Here is a 21951-nt window from a genome sequence, read left to right on the forward strand (position 1 = left end):
GGCTCAAAGAAAATAACAGTGTGATGTGCTTTTCATAAAACTTTAACATAAGCACCAACATTTTAACTTAATCTTTAACATGCAAATTGCCTGAGTTTCAGAGTGTGCAAGGAGACAATGGAAACTTCCTGTATGCCATATGGGGATGTGCCTTTGCTGCACCCGCGCATGTGTGCGTGTGCATTTTTTCTCTTCTCTTTAGTAGCAAGCTCTCATAGCCAGACTTTGTGGTGCATCTTCCTCTTCAACTTGAGTCACGTACTGCAGATCAATTACATTTGACCTTAACTCTGCCACTGTGTTTACGTAGATAAAGTCAGCCCACAGGTTTAGTAACAGAACGCGGTAGACTTTACAGCTGTGCGATTGACCAGGCGTGTTTGCCGGCTAATCCAATTGCAACAGAGCCAAGACAAACACATTGATTCCTCCAAAGGGAGATGAAGGCTTTCTGGCTGACCCTCCTGCCCCTCTTCCTTCTAGGTAGCGCCCTCCCGGAAAAACAGAGCCAGTGCACAGGTGAGTTTTGAACACCAATGGTTATTCAGGTAGCATGTCTTATTATAATATATAGTATTATACAGTATTGCATATTTTCATATATAATGTGAAAATATGCATTACATTTATTTGACTTAAATGCAAATATAATTGGTCTGTGACTAAAACATAAATAATATGATAATATAAAATATATTATGGCAACATAATTTTGTATTTATGTAGAGTATCTCTCTCTCACTCTATATATACATAATATATAGATGTATATATGTAGATACATTTGTCCTGTATTAAAAATTCTTAGTGTGAATATTTGTAAAGATATTATTTCATTTCGATCAGTTGATTCATCCCATACATTTTTGGATTGTAAAGGGCTTTTTTTGTTTTGCATGGTGATAATATATATGTACATCTTGTTTATGCATTTATCACTCATTAATTATATTGTTCGTACCATCAGAATAACATACTATACCATATGGTATAATTACATACTACTCAGTACTATATTGTCGCTATATTGTTGAGAAAAACAAGTATCTCCAAAATGGTAACTTTACAAAAAAGGGCAAAGAAACAAACATTCTTTACTTTCAATGTTAGTTAATGGAAAGATATTTTATTCTAAGAAATTTTGCAGCATTTCTATTGGTCCATTCATCATGAAAGGACATCTGCTGAGCTCAAATGATGCAGAAAAGTAAAAATCACAAAAAAAGTGGAGATACATGTTTTTCATTGGATGGTGAAGATCTACAATTCTCAATCTAAGCCAAGCCTTAAGCATAGCCACTCTTTAAATCCGCATTGATGTTATACAAAGCATACCTTGGCTTTTTGTTGATGTTTTCACTGCTTGCACCTGTGGTATTTAACAATAAAAATAGTATAATTTTAACATCAAAAAGAGACAATACAGATTATGGAAATCAACTTTTTAATACAGAAGCTACAGCATCCTGATCCATTTACAAACTATATCATAGAAGTTGTGTAAACAGAAATGTACTGAGTACAAAGAGGGTTCATGAGAGGCGATCACGTTAGACAGTATGCAAAAGACGGTACGTGTGAAAGAGCCTCTGCAGGTTGATGATTCAGGCTTTCCTTGCTTTCTTCTTACATATTTTTTACTTTGTGATGACATTTCTCCATCGTGTCTGCAGTCTATAAAACAGTGAGCAGGAGCTGAAAGGGGGGGGGGGGGGTGGTTTCAGAATCATTATGATGTGGGAGTGGATGGTGGCATATCATCAGTGTCTTCAGAAGAAGCCTGAGTGAAGAGGAAAAAGAAAGATAAATATTTGGTACTTGAAAGATGGACGCAATTATGTTTCACATCAGTTCCCTGAGTACTAGCTCATATGGTCAGATGCTTGCCTTGATTCAAGAAACAGAAAGGAAGGCCGAACCCACAAATTGCACAACAAGATTTTGGGGGCGGTTCCTGAAATTAGTTCTACTTCTGTGCAAACGTGCAGTTTCAACATACTGTCACCAGCTAGAAATGCGCATTCACACCCAGACTGCAGCATGCGGAGTTTGTTACCAGTTATGTCTAGACTGGAAATTACAGAAGGCTACAATACACAAATAAGCCTCCAAGCCACTATATTTTATAGTGTTCTGTGAACTTCCTGAAAAACCTCACACGAGTCCTGGCGAGTTATCGTGGGTGTTCTGATGAATGAATTGCATTCACGTGATTCAACAAACAGAAATGATTTTAAAGTAAGATAAAGAATCTTTTTGACTGTGTCACATCATGAGTTTGAATTTTCATATTTTGTGAGATGGGGAGAATGGGGCTTGGTTGGCATGCTGTTTTATGCATGCAATTTATGTTTGAATCCCACTGGTAAATTTGCATGTTTAACGGATTTTCTATTTTAATACATCATTTACAGAGCGAACCCACTCAATATTGCATTTTCCTGCAAATTTCAGTGCACAGTTTCTACTTATTTGAGTTTAACTTTTTGGAAGAAATGTAAAATGTGCCATGTTCTCTGTAAAGGATGTGTTAACGTACTTTCGCTTAGAAAATCAACAAAACACCATTGAACCAGGCATTAAAGGCATATATATGCCTGTAGTGCTCATTTCTTTCTGGGTCACAAACATGCAACATAAAAACAACTGCCCTCTCGACCAGCATGCATCCGCTCTGAACGTTACAATCTGATAAGGCGGGGACAACGTTTAGATTTTTCAGAAATCCAATAAAACAAACAAATCAACAAACCAAAAAGTCTCCCAGACTGAAACCATTATAGAAATGTCTTAAAAATATATTTAAGTCCCAGTGAACACAGAGTGAAATAAGAGTTTGTATGATGAGACTTGAGTGTTCAATTAAACATCCAGCAAAGCTTGAATAAAACGTATATAGATTTAAATGTGATCAAACACATCTTAAAAAAACTAATCAGACCAATCTGATTAGCAGCTAATGAGCAGCTTGATTGACAGCTCTCTGCCCAACAGTCCTGGACTGCTCCACTCATATAGAACTAAAATCATTATCCAGCTTTTATGTGACGGTAACTGGTCGAAAAAAGTCACAGGCGAACAGATGTGCAGATGGATAAATGGATGAAGGAACGAACGAACGAACAGTGTTGGTGCACGGATAAGCGAATGAACAGGCAGCTACAGACAGGTGGTCTGGGTTGCTAACTTTTGGTTATACTGGGTTAGCTTTAGCTTGCTAAGCTTCTCTGACTCTGAAACGGTTTTGTGTGGGCGGGGCAAGAGACATCAGCCTTGTGATTGGTTAGGAAATGCTTACGTTAGCACTACTCAAGATTAGGAAAGCCCAGTTAGAGAAATATGGTGAAATATTTATTGGTCATTGGAACATTATTCAGAGGGTTCATCGTTTACTGTAAAAACAAGATTGACATAATTAGAAAGAAACTCAGATTTAGGTTCCCAGGGTTTTTTATTGTAGTTACTAGAAATCTAAGTCGGCTACATTTAAACAGATCATTTGAAAGCCAAGAATGAGTAATGTCAGCTAGCTAACATGAAGTAAATACACAGTTGTGACCTGATGTGGGAGAGGTCGATTGGCAGATGGCCAGCCTGCCCAAATGTTGGGTTATTGTCACAAACATATATTATTGCTACACAGCACACATACTAAGTACTGAATTCTAAAAAAAAAGCTATACTTCAGTGTTTATATTGAATTTTTTGGCCTTTTGATGATAAACAAGTCTCTCAGAATGAAAATATCATTTCAACCCTATTGACTTTTAATACATCAAATATTACATTTTAAATATGAAACATAAATAGGGGACTTTATAGGAGTTGGATACTTTGTCCACCATTGTTCACTACGACACTCCTGATGTTTAATTATCATTAATGTTATTTGGTTACTATTTAATGTTTATAATTGTGCTCTGATTATTTCTATCCGTTACTTCGTTCTTTAAAATTATAGCATTTTGACATTGTGTCAGTCATCCCTGTAATGGACCAATGGACCAACCCCCTTTCCTCTATTTTACAGTAGCAGTGTTAATACAGTGTGTAGCAATATAGTCACATAATGTAAATATACCAATTTATAGCACAGCCAATCCAAAAACTAAAGAATAAGGCTTATTTTTAAAAAGGTTTCATTTCAGATAATTTGATGATAAACAATAAGGTAAAAAAAAGTCATTAAATGTGATTAAACTGTTGAAACATTTAGCTCCTAGAAGGCATTCAGCAGATGGCATTTGTAGAAACGGAATGTGCTTAAAACCAATTGTACATCCACAGCGCCTTTCTAAACATCCTGACTTTTGTTTTCCCTTCTGTTCTAGGTAGCATCCCACAAATTCAGCGAGTGGTGGTCCATGGCAATGTTTCTGTGCCTTGTCCCTGTTTCACAGGACAGGAGATGTCCTTCACATTGCACAGGGGCTCAGAGAGATTCACCGTGCACAGGAACTTCACTGATGCCAAAGAGCCAAATGATAAAGAAACGAGGATTAGACACCATTTGACCGAGAACAACTGTACAGAGTTTGTCCTCTTCAATGTGATGGAGAATCAGACGGGGCTGTATGTCTGCGAGGCACAAAGGACCTACCCCCCTCCAATACTGGACTCCAAAGAATGCCCACAAACCATAGTGATAGTTGAAGGTAGAGCTGGATGTGTTTATTGTTCAAGTATGCTGATATTTTATATTATTGTTATAATACAATAAATGATACCATAAATGATATCAGCTCTAAACTTACTTCCAACAAACTTTTGAACAGGTTCCAATTCATGTTTTCAACCATTTTGTAGCGTCTCTTTGTTCCTTAGAATTTTTTGTCACTGTGCCTGTTACTATGAATATTTATGTGACCTCTGTTCTGATTGGCTGCCCTGTTTTGTGCCTCACTCAAAAAGTAGTCCAGGCTCCTTATAACTTCAGCATGAGAGGGCAGGGCTAAACTGTTGTAAGGCAGTTATATGTACATTTGTGACATCAAAAAGTTTAACAATACATACTACATCAAACTGTCATGTTTAGAAAGTGATATGGGCCCATTAATAGTTTGGTTCAGGTGTGTTGAGAGAAAAATGTGACCTGTTTGGGGGCCCTTAAGGCCCATCTTTGTGATATACTGCATCCCGTAATGTAATGCAGTAACTGTGGACATAACCACCTGTGGCCTTGTAGTAGGGGACATGGTACATATCATTAACAGTGGTATACTAGATACTATACTATCTAATAATATGGAAAGTAACACACAGTCTACAGTGTGTAGTGGTAAATGCAGAATGCGGTACACCAGTGGTCAGTTGGAATTGAACTCCGCAGGAAAGGAGTGGGTGGGTGACTTTCAAATATGGTTTAAACAAGAGTTTAGTATGTGGGTGCTTGTTTCCACACAGCTTAAGCTGATTCATCAATTGTGCTCCGTTGTTATTTGACAGTTTTATGAATCAAGCGCTGTGAGTAGTCCGTATGCCATTCTGTACACGCGAAAAACACTCTAAACATTATTGAATAAGGACCATTGAGCTTTAATATTTAAAAGTAACTTCTTCACTGTGGGTAAACAAACCCTTTTTTGTTGCAATGTAAACCATTTTTTGCTTTTGTACTCTCATGTTTGTACGTGGTGCTTCTGGAAAACGCTCTGCTAATAGTTGGTTTTATCTGACTTTGATTCGTCAACAGTTTTGTTCAACCTGTTAACGTGCACGTGCAAATGAGTGGTAACGTTCAATGCAGAAGAAAAAAAAACATTGCTGACTGTTAACATCGCGACAATATTATCATCATATCACCCAAGCCTATTTGACTGTTTCTAGAGAATACAAGGGTTTAGGCGATGCTTGTTTTGCTCTTTATGCCTTTAAAATGTCATGCAGTCCATTTGAATGGTTTTGAAAGTTCTACTGCAAGCAAAATTTATAGAAAAGCAAAACCACCAAGTGTTGCCCCGTATGTCGTTCTTTGAGTCACACTTCCCTTTTTCTTCTTTCTAGAAGAGCATCAGGTCCAACGGTGCGATCATCCTGCTGATCACCTCTCCCTTTGGGTGGGGCTTGGGGTGCTAACAATATATGGCCTGATCATCACTTATGCTGCTTTTTCACTCAGGGTAAGTGACGCCAGTTCAGAAACTGCAATATTACCAAAATGAGCATCTTCCTTCTTGTTTGTTAATGAGTGTACAGACAATACAGAAGGGGGCTGATCACTAACATATGCCAACATGTACATATATATATATACACACATACAGGGTGAGTCAAAAGTCACAGGACACTGTTTTATTTTATTTTTTATGCTGTCACAAGCCTCCATGATGCGGTGCTGAAGGTGGTGTTTGTTGCGGATTTTCTCATATATACATATGGTTTAAAAGATTACCTTCATATATAAAATAGTTATAAGATGAAAGTAATTCTATTGGTACTTCATGCAATCTGTAAATTTGTGGCCAAGATGATCTCTGTGTAAAATTTGTAGAGAATTACACACATTTTGTTTTTGATCACTGAAGAACCATTTTTGAGATCTAAGATTGCGCTGCAGAGTCACAAATTCATCCTCTTTTGGTGATAGAGGAGAACAATAACTAACATTAATGTTATATAAGTTACTCAATATTCTACTTCTGTGTTTCTTCTATGTTATGTAAAACATACAAATCCACACAAATTGGAAAAAGGGCAATATGTTTAATGCTTTGTATAGAAAGAGATTACTAGTCACAGTAAACATAATTTGAAAGCCATGGAAAAATCCCTGTCTTTGTTCTAAATGAGGCTCTTAACTGTTTGATTAGAATAAAAACTGATAAACCAGCCAGTAGAAACTGTTTTTAAAACAACTGCCTCTTTAATACATTTTCGCTGGCTTCGCTGGCTACGCACCCCTACAAGGTATGGTCTTAATGGCTTGGTTCAGGTGTTTTTGAAGCTGAGCAAAAATATGGACTGGCTAGGGGTCTTTCAGGAGTGATTTGAGAATTGCTTTAAGCTACACTCTTATAAAAGATGATTCTTCAAGGGATCTTCAGTAAAGACAATGGTTTATATACAGAACCGCGAACACTCAAATAACTGTTTGCATGCTTAAAGAGTTCTTTGCATTGTGAAATGGTTCTGATTTCAGATTTCAGATTCCAAAAATGGTTCTTCTGTTGTAACAGGTTTGACATTGTAGTAATAGCAGAGACCCTTTTGTTGCTATATAGAACTGTACACAACACATTCATCAGCAATCTGAAGAGAATTTTCATAATGCAAAGAAATTTTAAGCATGCAAATGTGTTTGTGGTTCCAGAACCCTTTAAGAACCATTTAATTTAAGAATGATCTTTCATGTTGGACTTTTAGCAGTGAATATGCAGCCATCTCGCCAAAGTTTGCTTCCCCATAATTTTCCATTTATAGTCATTTTTGCCATCCATCTCAGGATCATCACTTTTGAAATGTGAGGGCTTATGGATTTAATTTCATCCTCGATCCTCTGGCTTTCTCAGGCATTTTAGGGGATTTCAGCCCTATAAAGATGCACAGTAGCAGCACATTGTCATATAACTGCTGTCAGAAGAAAACCTTGTAACTCCAAAATAGCAACTTTACAGGAGACGGGAAAAACATACTTCACTTTCAATGTAAGTCAATGGAACCAGAATTTTTCCCATGTCATTTTGGGTAATTTTACAAACAATGTAAAGAGTAACAGATACTTTCAAAATATGTCAAAAACTGAAAAATGCCAAAAATGGAGATACAAGGTTTTCTTCCGACAGCAATGATATTAGAATTATGTTATGCATCTGCAACCAAAATGATATTATTATGGTTTATTATTGACAACATTGATTCCAAAAATTTGAATAATAGAGGACACAAGTGTCCTGCATAGTTAGTCTCGAAGTCTATTACAAAGGCTAAATATTGTAATAGGTTGGTTACGTTCAGGATCTCCATGATGTTTCTTTATGTTTGGCTCACAGTCCCGACTGACGAGAGTGGACTTTCATAAGCATGACTATATGAATATGAAGCCCAAAGCACGGCGGAAGAAGCAGGGGATCGTTCTCCCAACACGGCTGAGCTGGTACGAGGATTCCGCAGCACCCTACAAACTCTCCACCAAACAAGTGGCGAATTAAACTGAACTATACTGCCATCTACTGAAACACTTGGGTGGGTTGATACCCTGAGACAAGTGAACAGTCTGAGTCTGTTCTATTGTAATTGTGCAGATACTGTAGCAAAGCTGTAAAATAATGATGGGCCTCTGGTTTTATATGTTTTTTTCTATGTGGTTTGAGGGTGTTTCTCTGTAATGTGTTATGTCTTTTTTGATAATAAACATGTGTAGGGATAGTGCATGTTTCTCTGTCTCAGTCAATATAACAGTGCTCTGGATAATGTTATATGGTTACCAGTCCTGTGCACAGACATTGTGGAGGACCTCAATATGAATTAAACTTCAAGTACAATGTACTGCCTATCATTGCTTATAAGCTTATCACGTTTCAAGAAACTATCTAGAAAACAAAGATTTTTTTAGTTTTTCCTGCACTTTTAGCAAAAACAAGTACTAAAAAGTACTGAAAAAATGGTTCTATGACTTGTTACAACAGCAGAATCCTTTTCAGTGCTGTATGGAACAACTTTTAAAAGTTTCTTTAAAAATAAACATATCTACATTCATAACAGGTTAAAGAACCATTTCTGTTTTCATTATATGGGTTGCTGGGAGTGGAATGTTTCCACTACACGTCAGCTATTATTCTTCTTAAAAAATAATTATATCCAAAAGTCTTACACATGGATAGGGCTGGGCAGTAGGACAGCATTTATTGTTATAATGATAAATTGACAGAGTATGTCACAACATTATAGTTTTTGATAGTATTAATGAATTTACATGTTCTCTCTATGTCTGTGTGAGCTTCCTCCAGGTGCTCTGGTTTCTTCCCACAGTCCAAAGACATGTGGTCAGGCCAATGGGACATGCTACATTGTCCCTAGGTGTGAATGTGTGTGTGTCTCTGTCTATCAGTGTCTGCCCTGTGATGGACTGGCGACCTGCCTGCTGGGATAGGCTCCAACTCCCTCTGTGACGCAGAAGGATAAGTGGCTTAGATACTGTGTGTGTATGAAATATGCCACTACTTTATCTGTTCAATCTTATCAGATAATAATTAAGAAACATTTAATATCGGGACATGTTGTATATTGTGAAAACGTTTTAAACTATTGTGATATTGCACTTTTGCCATGCCGCTCAACTCTACAAATTGTTATACAGAGTTTTGGAAATAACCACTGCTGTTGCTAAAGAATGAATTGTTAAAGAAACACTTTAAGGGTGAATAAATAACATTACTAGTCGAGAGGGGATTTGAACCTCACTCTCCAAATTTGCCACAGTCGGTCACTACTGCATGAGAGGGGGCATTGAGGAGCGAAGATGTGTTAGAAGTGGTAATATTAAACATATTAAAATGACTAGACGCCAAACAAGAGAGCTTGTACAGTCTGATGCCCATGTGTCAAACACAAGGCCTGCAGGACAGGTCAGGCCAAGTGAAAATAATTTAATTTACATTTACAGCATTTAGCAGACGCTCTTATCCAGAGCGACTTACTTTGTCTATCTAGAGAAAGTATCTTTGCTAGTTACCAATAGGCTAGAGAAAGACAGTCCTGAGCTCAGATACTGCTAGAAACAAAAAGTCACTGTTGATACCCAGAAAAAAGGAACACAGTTGAACACAGAACTGTGTGCAATACAATACAGTACAATACAATAAAATAGACTACAATACACAGTGCAATACACAGTGCAATACAATAAAATGCCATATAAGTGCAGCACGATATAATACAATCAATACTTAATTCAATGCTCGTTTAAGTGCTGTGTAAAGAGATGTGTCTTCAGTCTGTGTTTGAAGACAGCAAGAGACTCTGCTGTTCGGACAGCCAGTGGGAGTTCATTCCACCACTTGGGTGCCAGTACAGAGAACATTCCCAACGCTCGTCTTCCACGCGCCTTGAAGGATGGCGGGTCAAGCCGAGCTGTACTCATGGTACAGTTCGATATTTCGTAGGTAGCGGCTGGTCCTTTTTTGGCTTTGTAGGCCAGCATTAGTGTTTTAAATCTGATGCGTGCAGCTACAGGAAGCCAGTGAAGGGAGAGCAGCAGTGGGGTGACGTGGCTGAACTTGGGCAGACTGAAGACGAGTCATGCTGCCGCATTCTGGATGAGTTGCAGAGGCTTGATGGCCTGCATGGGAAGACCAGCCAAGAGCGAGTTGCAGTAATCAAGCCTAGAGATGACAAGAGACTGCACTAGCACCTTCTTCTTGTGTCCACTAGAGGGCGATAGAGGACTTTATAAGTGCCTTCTCTAAAAAGCCAGCCCCGTCACCCCACCAATCCACCACATGCTGTCAAGCATTATTTTGATTTCCACCTGTTTTCAGCCAAACCCGTTCTCTCATAAGAGTAGAGCTCCGAACTGCTGGCCAATCCCAGTGTAAAAGGCAGGACGCTGCTGTCCAATCGGGGTTTGTGAAAACCTGGGAGGATGAAATAGAAATTAACTAAAAAAGAAACATAAATATAAACAAATAACAGTAGGATAAGGATCAACTATTAGCCAATACTAGAGTAAGAGGCGAGATTATAGTCTTTAGGAACGGTTCTACTTAGAACCAGGAGTCCTATATAGAATCATTTCATACTTCAGTTGTTCTTTGCTTGATGACAAAGTTCTTCAGATTGACAGAGAAGGCGTTGTAAATAGAACCTTTTTGAAAGTTCTGTTGGCACGAGCTTGACAGAATAGAAGAACTCTTATTGGTGCTATATAGAACCACTTTCTAAAAGGTTCTGTACAGAACCCTATGCATCACATTCTCCATCTATCTGAAGAATGTTCACCGTGCAGAGAACCGTTTAAGTATGAAATGATTATATAGAGAACTTAGGCTTTTAACTTGATCAGTTTCTTCTTAGAAGTAAGCTACTAGCCAATCACAGCGCAGGAGGCGGGGTTCGTGGCTCTTTCTACACGTCTTGAGAGGAGAATCGTGTCTGTTCTGAAACACAACACAGCGCAAACACACGGACTCAGTGGGAAGAGCTCCAGCAGTTTCACTGACGGACTCTTCACCACTCACAGCGAGACGGCTGTCCTCAACACATCCTCCTCCAACAGACTGCAGTACAGCGCTCTCTCTCTCTCTCTCTCTCTGTGAAGAGAAGTGCAGAGCTCACTCAGACTCAGTCAGCAGTGAACAGAACACACACAGGGAAAGCCAGTCAGCCTAACTATACCCAGGTTTTCAGTTCCTCTGCTCGTTCTGGGCTGAATGTGTCGGTGGAGGCTCAGACACGGAGCTGGAAATGGATGTGCAGAGACTGAATGAAAGTCGTTCCGCGGTGTGGGAGTGCGCTGCTAGCGCTGGAGCTACTGCAGAAAACTCCTCAGCCACACTGGAGGTGAACGGCACCTGTAGCAACGCGTCCATAGCAGCCCCCAAACTCCAGCCCACTCGACAGAGAGGTGAGTTTTTTGTCCCTATGTCTTTGTATGTATTATTATTAAATGAGTTCTGAGCTGTTGAATGAACTCAGCTACATCTCCTCCTACGTTGTTGCGCCAGTGAGTGAAACGGTCAAGCAAAGCAGTGAAAAGCAGAGAAGCAGTTTCAGCGTTTCAGTGTTTTAGAGGTTCAGGAAGAAAATCTGGGTTTTTTGTGCGTGTCAGACCTTTTTCATGCATCTAGAACGAGACGGGTTTCATATAATGGCGATTTGTATAACGTAGTTACATTATCTTGAATATTGTTAAATATACACTCATTCATTCTCTGCTGAAAAAACCCATAGCAACCATAAAGTGTTAGTTCCCAATGATTTTGTACCATTTCTGGTTTTTAGGGATTGATATCACAGTGTAAAGGATCCTAATGCTTTAACAGGTGACCAATGGCTGATTCGTAATGCATTTGATGGTTTCCTAACAGACTCTAAAGATGCTCTACAGTGGTCTCTATTGGGAAACCATTAAAAGCCAATTCCTATTAGAAAGCAAAACCATTGGGTTCTAATCTCAGTGGTTTCTAATGGTCCTTTTTCAGAAGGATTATCATCCTAAAATGACCTTCCTGCACAAATTTAGCCGTTTCTGTTTCATTGTTATGGATGGTCCGAGTAATACTGTATTTTCCAATGTCAAAATCATATATCATAAAACAAGTAATAGTTCTATTGTGATATGTAGGACTTGTAAATATTCTGTCCATCTCTCTGTAATATTCCTGGTACACTGTTTTATAGTTGATCTGCACTGTCTGCTTTGTGTCTGTAGTAAAATACAGTAACTGAATTTGCTGTAGGAGTCTTATAAGAATTCTGTAGAAATGTCTCTATCATAACTACAGATCTTTCTCATAAAGATGATATTTATGAACCCACATCATGTTAACATTGTGATTTTTCATCACTGCACTGCATGTAACTACAGTCTATGAAAACCCATGGTTGTGTCTATGAACTAAAAATGCCTACCAACATCTCTGCCTTATGCTACGACGATGATAGGAAACCCCTCAGGGGTCCCTCGGTGCACTTTGCCAAAGTATTTTCCGTCCTAATTCATTCAAACATGTTGAAAAATAATAAGAAACAGATTACATTACTGGGAAAGAATTTAGAAGAAAGTGGTTTAAGTCCAAATATGCACCAGTTCTGTGTTTGTCTGAGAAGCCTTTACATAGATTTCCAAGCACGTTCTAATTAGACTAGATTTATTTATCGCAATCTGTTTCTTTCCACATTACTGTCAACTGGAAGGATTGCCCTTTTGAGCCACCTCATTTTTGGCAGGGAAAATTATTAATAATTATTAATAATTACTGTTATCATCATCCATCAATATGAGTCACTGAAATACAGATAAAACCAAGATAATACAGATAAAATACTGAAATACAGATAAAGCAGCTCAGTTTGTCTTCATTCTGGAAATGGCCATCAGTAACCTCACTCTTAAAAAAGGTTACTAAATAGGTCTGTATGGTTCTAGGAAAAAACATTCATTAGTACCTTAATGAGGGAGTTCTTCAACCTGTAAAAAGATTCTTTACACTAACACATCTCAATTACAAGCTTGGTTCATAAAGAACAAACCGTTGAAGGGTTCTTTGGCGAACCTAAAATGGTTCAAAGAACCCATTTGGCAGTTATTTTTAAAAAGGTTGTGCAGTGATTCTGGATGATTCTGTGCTTTAAAACATTTCAATGTTTTGCTCTTCTTTAATAGACAGTTGGTGAGTATCATTTTCTAATTGCTAAAAACAATTAAGCTTAGTTGATTATGCTCAACAAAAAATTATAACCATATCCATTACAAATGTACCGTGCCAGAAATGCCTATTACTGACACATACCATTCAACATTTTTCCTCATGTTGGTCTCCGATTTGTTTCCGCAGTAAAAATAGGGGCATGTAAGTTTAATAGAAGTGCCTTTTATGGTAGATCATTGACTGAGGGAATACCTACACTACATCACAGTGTTAAGATAAAAAAGTCTTGCTGCTAAGTCTTGGACACTGAGTAAATGTCTGTAGGAGTCTGTCTTATCTGAGCTGCTCAGCTTGCTCTGTTTATGAGTTTGGCTTAGGTTGATTTCAGAAAATATGAGGACAGGCAATTAGGTCTGGTGTGACAGATATATTGAGGCAGGAGCCATCCAGCCACAGAATAGTTCAGATTAAAACTATAAAACATACTCTCGGTGGAACAGAGAGAGAAGGGGTGACATAGGAGAAAGAGAACGACGAAAGAGATAGGGAGAGAGAAAGAGAGAGTTGAAAACCAGTCTTTCCAGTGCTTAGATGTTTAGTCTCAGCCTCACACTTTTGAGAGTGCTGGCTTTCTGAAGAGTAGCCGTAAGCTACATGCTCAATCCCTGCCAAGATCCTGTGGGTGATAATGAAAAATTGCCCATGTCCCTGTAGCTTGCATTGACAGGTGTCGAACCAATTTCAGTGGAAACAGACAAACAGATTAGGGACAGACAATTTGGGCCAGAAAATATCAAAAGCAGGGATAGAAACATCTGTTCCTAATTCCTGACCATCAAAATTCAGTATTTTGGTGCTACTGACTGAATTGCTATACCGAGTAAATGAGTAGTGACTTATGACTCATGTCATCCTTTTAAGACAAAATATCAATACTTATGTAGTCTTATCAGTATCTCGGAGCCAATAGGCATGCTTGTTCCAAAATCCAATCTCCTGATTGGCTGTCAGATGATTAGGACTGATATAGTAATCATCTTTAGATCACAACCCGAGTTTGAAAGTTTGTAGTTTTCAAATGACAAGAGCTGCAATGTTAATTAGTCTTACATTATTCATAGTTGACTTAAGCTTTATGTGGACAAATTTAACCCATCTGAGGTTGAGCTGGCAGTCTGGCACGCTACATTCAGCATTCAAGTTTTAAGCCTGAAAAAGGGTCTTTCTGGCCCAAAACAAAGCTGTGGAGCTTAATTAGAAAAAAAAAAAAAAAATCACATATTGGTCAGAAAAATCACAAATTAATATTCTCACAAAACCTTCTGCCTTAATACGTTTTAACCCCTATGCATGTTATTAGCATCAGCTCATCTTCATTAGTCTGCAGTCCACTGCCTTCAGCAGCCCTGTCCCAAATGGAGCCCAAAGCCACACCTCCAAGACCACACCAGAAACGTGGGGATGTTGAGTGTAAAAGCTTGACCTTGAAGGCTCTAGGTTTAAAAGTGTGCATTTGGAAAAGATTCATGTGACAGGCAGGCTCTGATTATGTAATGGGTCATACTCATTTAAATAATGTGCTCATCTTCAGTGTCTCAATATTGCCAAAACTACTTTCTCCTCTGCCTTCACACGTATATGAAATTGAGTGACATCCCATTCTTAGTCCATAGGGTTTAATATGAAGTCGGCCCACCCTTTGCAGCTATAACAACTTCAACTCTTCTGGGAAGGCTTTCCACAAGGTTTAGGAGTGTATATGGGAAATTTTGACCATTCTTACAGAAGTCTATTTGACTATATTGAGGTCAGATACTGATGTTAGACGAGAAGGTCTGGCTTGCAGTCTCCGCTCTAATTCATCCCAAAGGTGTTCTATAGGGTTGAGGTCAGGACTGTGCAGGCCAGTCAAGTTCTTCCACACCAAACTCATTCATTCATGTCTTTATGGACCTTGCTTTGTGCAATGACACGCATTCATGTTGGAACAGGAAGGGGCCATCCCCAAACTGTTCCCACAAAGTTGGGAGCATGAAATTGTCCAAAATCTCTTGATATCCTGAAGCATTAAGAATTCCTTTCACTGGAACTAAGGGGCTGAGCCCAACTCCTGAAAAACAACCCCACACCATAATCCCCCCTCCACCAAACTTTACACTTGCAGTCAGACAAGTTCCGTTCTCCTGGTAACTGCCAATGGGTGAGTGAATACTTTTGGCAATATAGTGTAGATTACAAAGAAAATTCAGCTCAGTGACAAGTTAAATTACTAAAAAAAAGACCTTTTAGCTCACATCTGTAAGTCTTCTTCTCTGCCACTTTGCTGTAAGCTAAACCATTCACTCTGGTTCTACCTTGAGGAATTTTGGGTAAGAAGCAGCTGCTGGGTGTCCCACTAAAAGTCATATTGAAGCCGGCAGTATATTTCAAACAAAAATTACATTTTGAAGCAAAACTGCTTTTTGGCCAAAACATCACAGTAGTTTGAGTTTGTAAAGTGTGGTCATCATAGTGTCCTTTATTCTGAGACCCCCTTTGGCAAGATTAGTCCACTAGACAAGCTGAGACAAGCTCTTTTAAGTAAACTTATCACAGCATGTTCAGCAGTAGTTCGATTTCAGCTTTTGAAGCACACTGCCAGCTTAAGGGCACATAGAGGGCACTCGCATGTACCCTTTTGTACACCAAAATAGAAATGGGACACCCTGTGCTGTGCCATTTGGAACAGGGTTAGTAAATTTCCACCCGTTTAAGTCACATGCACTTTTGGTTTGTGATTTAAAAGAAAGTATCAGGTAAAAGCAGCATATTTTTCTGGAGATTTAAGTTGTCATTCACAAAAATAGATAAAATCCTGAAGATTAAGGCTAAACCCAAAAGCAACTCATAACTCACAAGGTTCTAGGCAACCAAAAGTAGTTTATCTGTGGCATTGCTCCAAAAGAACACTTTTGCCCTCTACTGCCCTCCCTTTTTTAAAGACCATATTACAGTGTTTCTTATCTCTTTGGCAAGTATTGCCACTTTGCCTCTATGGCTGAATGAATGAATATTGTGACAGTGACATTAAATTGTAATGAGAGAAGTACGGGCAGAGGTGTAAATTAGCACTCATGCATTTGGCATGGTGCCCAAATAAATTGGTTTGAAACCTTTTAATTGGCCTGAAATTACAGCAAGCCTAGTTAGCTGATGTAATTGGGCATGTGACATGCTAAATCACAAAGAAAAGTCCTATTGACTGACATTAATTAAGGCATACTTATTAAAAATGCTGGCCTAAACAGAAGTCTGAAACAGGATTTTTGAAGATACAGAACTGTGGAAAACTCAGAAACTACCGTTGATTTACTTCTTTTTTCAGTTGGAACAGCCATTTAACACAAGTTAAGCATTTTTCATAAGATATAAGATTTTGGAGGAGATTCCAGATTGCATATGGAAGTGGAGTTTTGGTTGAATTATGAGAAGCAGAAAATACATCCAACTTGTAATACTGAACTTTGGAGGTGTGGAACAATATCCTGGCAATTTTTTCATTGAAAACTGTAAGCAAGTCTCCTGACAGCTGTTGTAAGATAGAGATTAGCAGACGAACGCAGATCGGAGATCAGCGTAGTAAACAAATGACACGATAATCGAAAGACAAAGAGCGACACAAAAATCGTGATCCCAGTCCGAGCGAAGTTCAAATAGACAAATATCCAAAACGACCAAAACAGAGGTATCCGAAAAGGGCTAGGCACAAACGAAAGTCAGCATAACAATATTAAACACGAGAAACAAACAGCACAATCCAAAACGCTCAGTAGAGTTCGGCAGAACAATACTTCGCATTGTCGTAGTGCTCGGTCAGGGCTTAAATAACCCAACCTTAGGGTCTCATGATAAAGTTCAGGTGGAGGTCCTTAATAATCAGGAAACTTGGATCTCTGCCAGGAGCGGGGTGGGGAGTATGAAGTCACGTGAGACTCCAAAGGATTCTGGGAATTGGAGTCCCTGCCTTGCGAGGCTGAATCCGAGCGCATGACAGCTGTAATAAAAGAAAAGGTGGGCACATTAAATGCTGGGAATTAGATAATATACTTTAGATAATATATTTTTGAGGCTCCTGTGAAATTCTCTGTGAAATATATGCTTCTTCATTATTATGTTCATGCTGAAATGTCTTCTCTGGACATTGAATGAAGGGTGGTCTGTGACTTCTGCAAAGTACGATGGATGGATGGATGGATGGATGGATGGATGGATGGATGGATGGATGGAATTTCCAGCAAAAGCTCACAAAACAAATAGAGAAAATACAAATGTAGAGAAGCAGCCGTTCAGCTAGTAATCAGATAAATAGAGACAATACGATATGCATGAAGAACTTCCCAATAAGACTTACATCAGCAGAACCCTGACTTTTTCTCTCCAGTCTATCCATTGTGGTTGTTATCAGGCAGATGTCCTTTGATTTGATCCAGTGGCCATATCGATTCTGACAAGGGAGAGAGGAGCCCTATTAGGCAGTTCTCTACTGAGAGCTTTATTGCTCCGTGTGAAAGAACCGACTGTGACGGAACTGACGCCGACTGTGCTGTAACAGCCTTTTTTTTAACCCTGTGATGAAACCACACGCTAAAAAACATGATTCTTCAGAGGCGGTTTAGTAAAAGCAACGGTTCTGTTTAGAACCATAGGTTCTATATAGAACCATTTAATTCTTACATGGTTCTTTGCATGGTGATATGGTTCTTCAGATTGATGGAGAATTACAATTTTGAAAATGGTTCTATATAGCACCAAAAAGGATTCTTCTGTTGTTACAAGCTTGACACAACAACAGTTGAAGTTGAACTTTTTGGTCCTATTTAGAACCATAAACAGCACATAAACATCAATCTGAAGAACCATTTCACTGTGCAAATAACAATTTAGGCACGATTCTGTACAGAACTCAAGGTTCTAAATAGAACCACTACCTTTACTAAAGGACCCTTGAAGAGACATCTTTTTTTAAAAGGAAAATTCCTCAGTGGCACATAGACAGAAAACGTTTTCTGGTTGACTGACCTGTTATAGGACTGATGCTCAAAGGGTTTAGAGTTATGATAAAAATGTTAACACTCTTAAAAGTAAATGCATCAGAAAGGTTCTGTGGAGTAAAGCCATCAAATAGTGGTTCTCAGTTCTCCTGCATTGCATGTTGTAGTGTTTTCCTTCTATAACACAAACGCCAGGAATGGCTTGTTAATTAATTAATAATTACTCAGACCAGATGTGCTGGGAGCAGGGGCTTAGACTGTGCTGGGCACTGGACTGGGATTGAGAAACACTGCTATAGAAACATCATACAAGGAGCCAAAAAGGGTTTTAGTAGTAACTGGATTAATGCCATAGAAGAATCACTTATAGTTCCCCAAAAGACAACTTTTAAATGATGCTTCTTTAAAGACGAATCGTGATCTTTTACAAAATGTAATGGACGTGTACTAGTGATGCACAATGGCATCTGAATCGGATCAGCAGATATTTCTTTTAAGGTAAAACAATCGACATTAGATATTTAATGACATATAAACAGAAATAATTGGTGCTGTCAAAATTTGTGCATATGACTAACAAGGTGCATATGACTAATCTTCCATAAAAAAGCCTGTTAAGTAGTTAAGGATGTTCACGGGTACTCAGGCACTTGGAAATAGTTGGAAAACTTGGAAAACTGAAATCGTTGTTTGGGTGCTCGTTCTAGTTCATCAGTAGAAAATGGAGAAAACACAGAAACGAACAGTTGAGTGTTACAGTTTTGCTTGTATTTGTGAGCAAGTATTTATATCACACTGTACTCTGAAACATGAGTGCATGAATGCGTTGCCGGGGACGTGTTGCTATGGACGTGGCTGAGAAGGCAGATATAGTGTGGCTTTATTGCTAACTAGGCTAACCAAGCTAACTACTCTAGCTGATGTTAGCCAGGCCTAAAAACTGTGGAAATATATTTCTCTGACAAACTAACATGTTGGCACATCGTCCACTGAGGAGAAAGTCCCTTGTGTAAGATGGTGAATCCTCACAGGAATTCAGTGTTGTAGCAGGTAGCTGTAGCTTTAGCTCATTGCTCACCCCTTTTTTTAAACAGTAAAACCTGTTTTGAAATGTATTCTTCTTCCTTCTGCTAAATTTTGTACTTAATTTTTAGTTTCTCCACCAGTCCTGTCACCTAAAAGATTATATCTCCTGCTGTAGCCCTACAGTAATCGTCTGCCAGTCGTTTTTCATGTTTTCCTTCCTTGGGGTTAACAGATATCTGTTACAACAAATTTTCAAATTTAGTCAGAATGCAAATCCCTACAGTGCAGCTAAACATGGCGTGTTTAGTTAGCCTACTGTGTTTAGTTTAGCCAGCTAACATGGTTCAATGTCAGCTAGCTAAATGGAGGAATTTAGCTAGTTTATATGGAACCAAAAAGACCACTTGATTCATTTCTTCAGGTGCTGTAACATTAGGCTGCTTTGTCATGTTACCTTTACATTTACTTAAGAAATAAACCTGCCTTGGTTATTCAAATTCAACAGGACATCTTTAGCCAATTGGGTTAAATCAGTGAATTAGCTAACAGTGTAATGTTAAAGGCAGTCATCGTCTTCTACGTGAGGTAAAGGTGTTTTCTGCTCGGCGAATGATGTGGAAACGTTGGCTTTTCAAGGTAACACTGAGAACAGAGAAATATATTTTCTTACTTCAGCTATTATTGTTAGCTTAGCTGCGCTACTTCAGACTTCTCACTCGTGTGTGTGGCACATTAAGGCACTCATGTTTCATAAAATTATATGTAGTATTAAGACACTACACTAAGTCAGAAGACCTGCCTTGTATCTACACTAATTGGCCATCACTGAATAACAGAGGGCAACCCCCAGGGCCTTCTACGACTTCAGAGAAGGCCTAGTGATGTCTGAGAACTATAAAATGGTTTATTCAATAGATTTGTGCTTGTATTTAATCTCTTTAAGAATTAAAGTATTACTCATACTCACTGGCTGTGTTTACATGCAAAGATTTTTGCCAATCCGACTGAAAACATATCAGATTACAGATTCAGACTGAGGTGTTTATTCTCACTCTGTTCAACAATCTGATGAAAATCTTCGTTTACAGTTCACTACAAATAATCCGATGCAGAATGACGCGCATGCGTGGAGCAGCGCTGAGAGTAACCGTTACCATGACAGTGAACATCCCGTGACGTCCAGTCGGCGTGAGACGAGTTTCTAGTTGACGCGCTTGTGTTTTTAACTGCTTAACGGATTATCAGGCTGCATGTAAACGTGGCTACTGTTACGTATAGGATAGAAACAAGAGTTAAAGTCTTAAAACGCTTTGCAGACACAAAAACACATCACTTTAAGCCTTCTGGAATTCATAGATATGTCACTGACTGAGAATACGAGCGTCAGCCTAACCAATGGGGAAAAAATGGAAAACAGTGACAGCAGCTTTTTTTCCTCATGTTTTGATGAGATTTTTGTGGGAAAAACAGTGACTAGTGACTTCCCACTAGTCACAGTTCGCCACTGCTGACTAAAATATCCAGTAGGTTACTAGGCTAAACACTAACCGTTGTAAAATGCACTAAACCTTTTGTACAGCGTCATCTTTTTTATATCTCGGCTTTTAACATTCACAGGTCTACATGTTTTTCACATCAACCTTTTTTTCTGCATTTGTAATCCTCTACAAATAAATATATCTTCATAAGGCTAATACAGTCCCAGTTTCTGCATTTTTGCATGTTTATTTATTGCCATTGGTATAAGCTTTGGCAAGTATATGCATGTTATATGAAAAACATCAGATATCAGTATCAGCCCAAGTTTTTTCCTAGAACAACACAAGTAAGCCTAGAACCACAACACAGCTTAAAATGGGAAATGAGCACAACAGAATGTGATTAGTTTAACTAAACAACTCGAGTGTTTTTTGCTGATGGCTCACTATTGATTTTAGGTTATACTTGCCTGTTCTGTTACATGATTAACTCGCGACAGACTTGAACCTAAAACTCCCTTCACTTCACTCCAAAAGCTTACTGCAGTTTGGTGGCGCAATCACCTGGAAATCAAGGTTAGGCAGTGGTGCAGAAGTGGATTGGGAGGGACAAAGAGATGTTTTCAATGGCCTGCAGGGCGACTGACTTGATGGTCCAGATTGGAAATTTATGGAGACATTGAGAGCCTGGTTACTTCAGTGATTGCTCAACTGTAATCAAAAGGGACAGTGTTCTTGTCAGTGTCCTGATGATTGCCACTCTGACTGGGTTAGAATTATTCAAGTGTGTAATGATCAGATAAGAATTATTCAAGATTTCAAAGGAATGAGCCGCTATACAGCAAGTCTAATCTACACAGTGGTGAGTTCTGCCTTTACAAGCAATTAATATATCATTACAAGTGATTATTATGCCATTACATCAGTTTAGATAATAACAGCTTGGCAATCAAGAGGGCAATTGTCTTGTGGCTCTCTTCAATTAGAAGACAATAGGTTTTCTGGACACAGATTAAGCCTAACCGTGCAATGAAGAGATATTCAATTGAGGATTCCCATTGATACTCTAATGCAATCTGCCAGGCTTGACCTCTGTCTGGTGGATGGTCA

General features: G+C 38.7%; 2 protein-coding genes across 3 annotated transcripts in view; both read left to right on the plus strand.

The window, feature by feature from the left end:
• The first annotated feature begins 219 nt into the window (after positions 1-219).
• si:dkey-1h24.6 lies at positions 220-8367 on the plus strand. Its single transcript, XM_017710069.1, has 4 exons — positions 220-519; positions 4332-4655; positions 6004-6119; positions 7989-8367. Exons 1-4 carry the CDS (start codon positions 441-443, stop codon positions 8145-8147), a joined length of 678 nt encoding a protein of 225 aa, XP_017565558.1. The 5' UTR covers positions 220-440; the 3' UTR covers positions 8148-8367.
• Positions 8368-11091: 2724 nt separating this feature from the next.
• cckbra (cholecystokinin B receptor a) overlaps positions 11092-21951 on the plus strand; it is a 44436-nt gene continuing 33576 nt past the window's right edge. The window contains exon 1 of one of the 2 annotated variants that reach the window (XM_017710116.2): positions 11092-11560. In XM_017710116.2, the coding sequence (XP_017565605.1) occupies positions 11401-11560 (160 nt within the window). In that variant the 5' untranslated portion in view covers positions 11092-11400. The remainder of the gene's footprint in view (positions 11561-21951) is intronic. The other variant, XM_017710115.2, reaches the window with a different exon arrangement.

The sequence above is a fragment of the Pygocentrus nattereri genome, chromosome 12, assembly GCF_015220715.1.
Source record: "Pygocentrus nattereri isolate fPygNat1 chromosome 12, fPygNat1.pri, whole genome shotgun sequence".
In the NCBI taxonomy this organism is placed as follows: Eukaryota; Metazoa; Chordata; class Actinopteri; order Characiformes; family Serrasalmidae; genus Pygocentrus; species Pygocentrus nattereri.

Bases quoted from the DNA above. Each gene is read 5' to 3' on its own strand.
- si:dkey-1h24.6 (XM_017710069.1), top strand. From the start codon at position 441: ATGAAGGCTTTCTGGCTGACCCTCCTGCCCCTCTTCCTTCTAGGTAGC. The intron at 520-4,331 runs GTGAGTTTTGAA...CTTCTGTTCTAG, and splicing joins AAAACAGAGCCAGTGCACAG to GTAGCATCCCACAAATTCAG. The intron at 6,120-7,988 runs GTAAGTGACGCC...TTTGGCTCACAG, and splicing joins ATGCTGCTTTTTCACTCAGG to TCCCGACTGACGAGAGTGGA.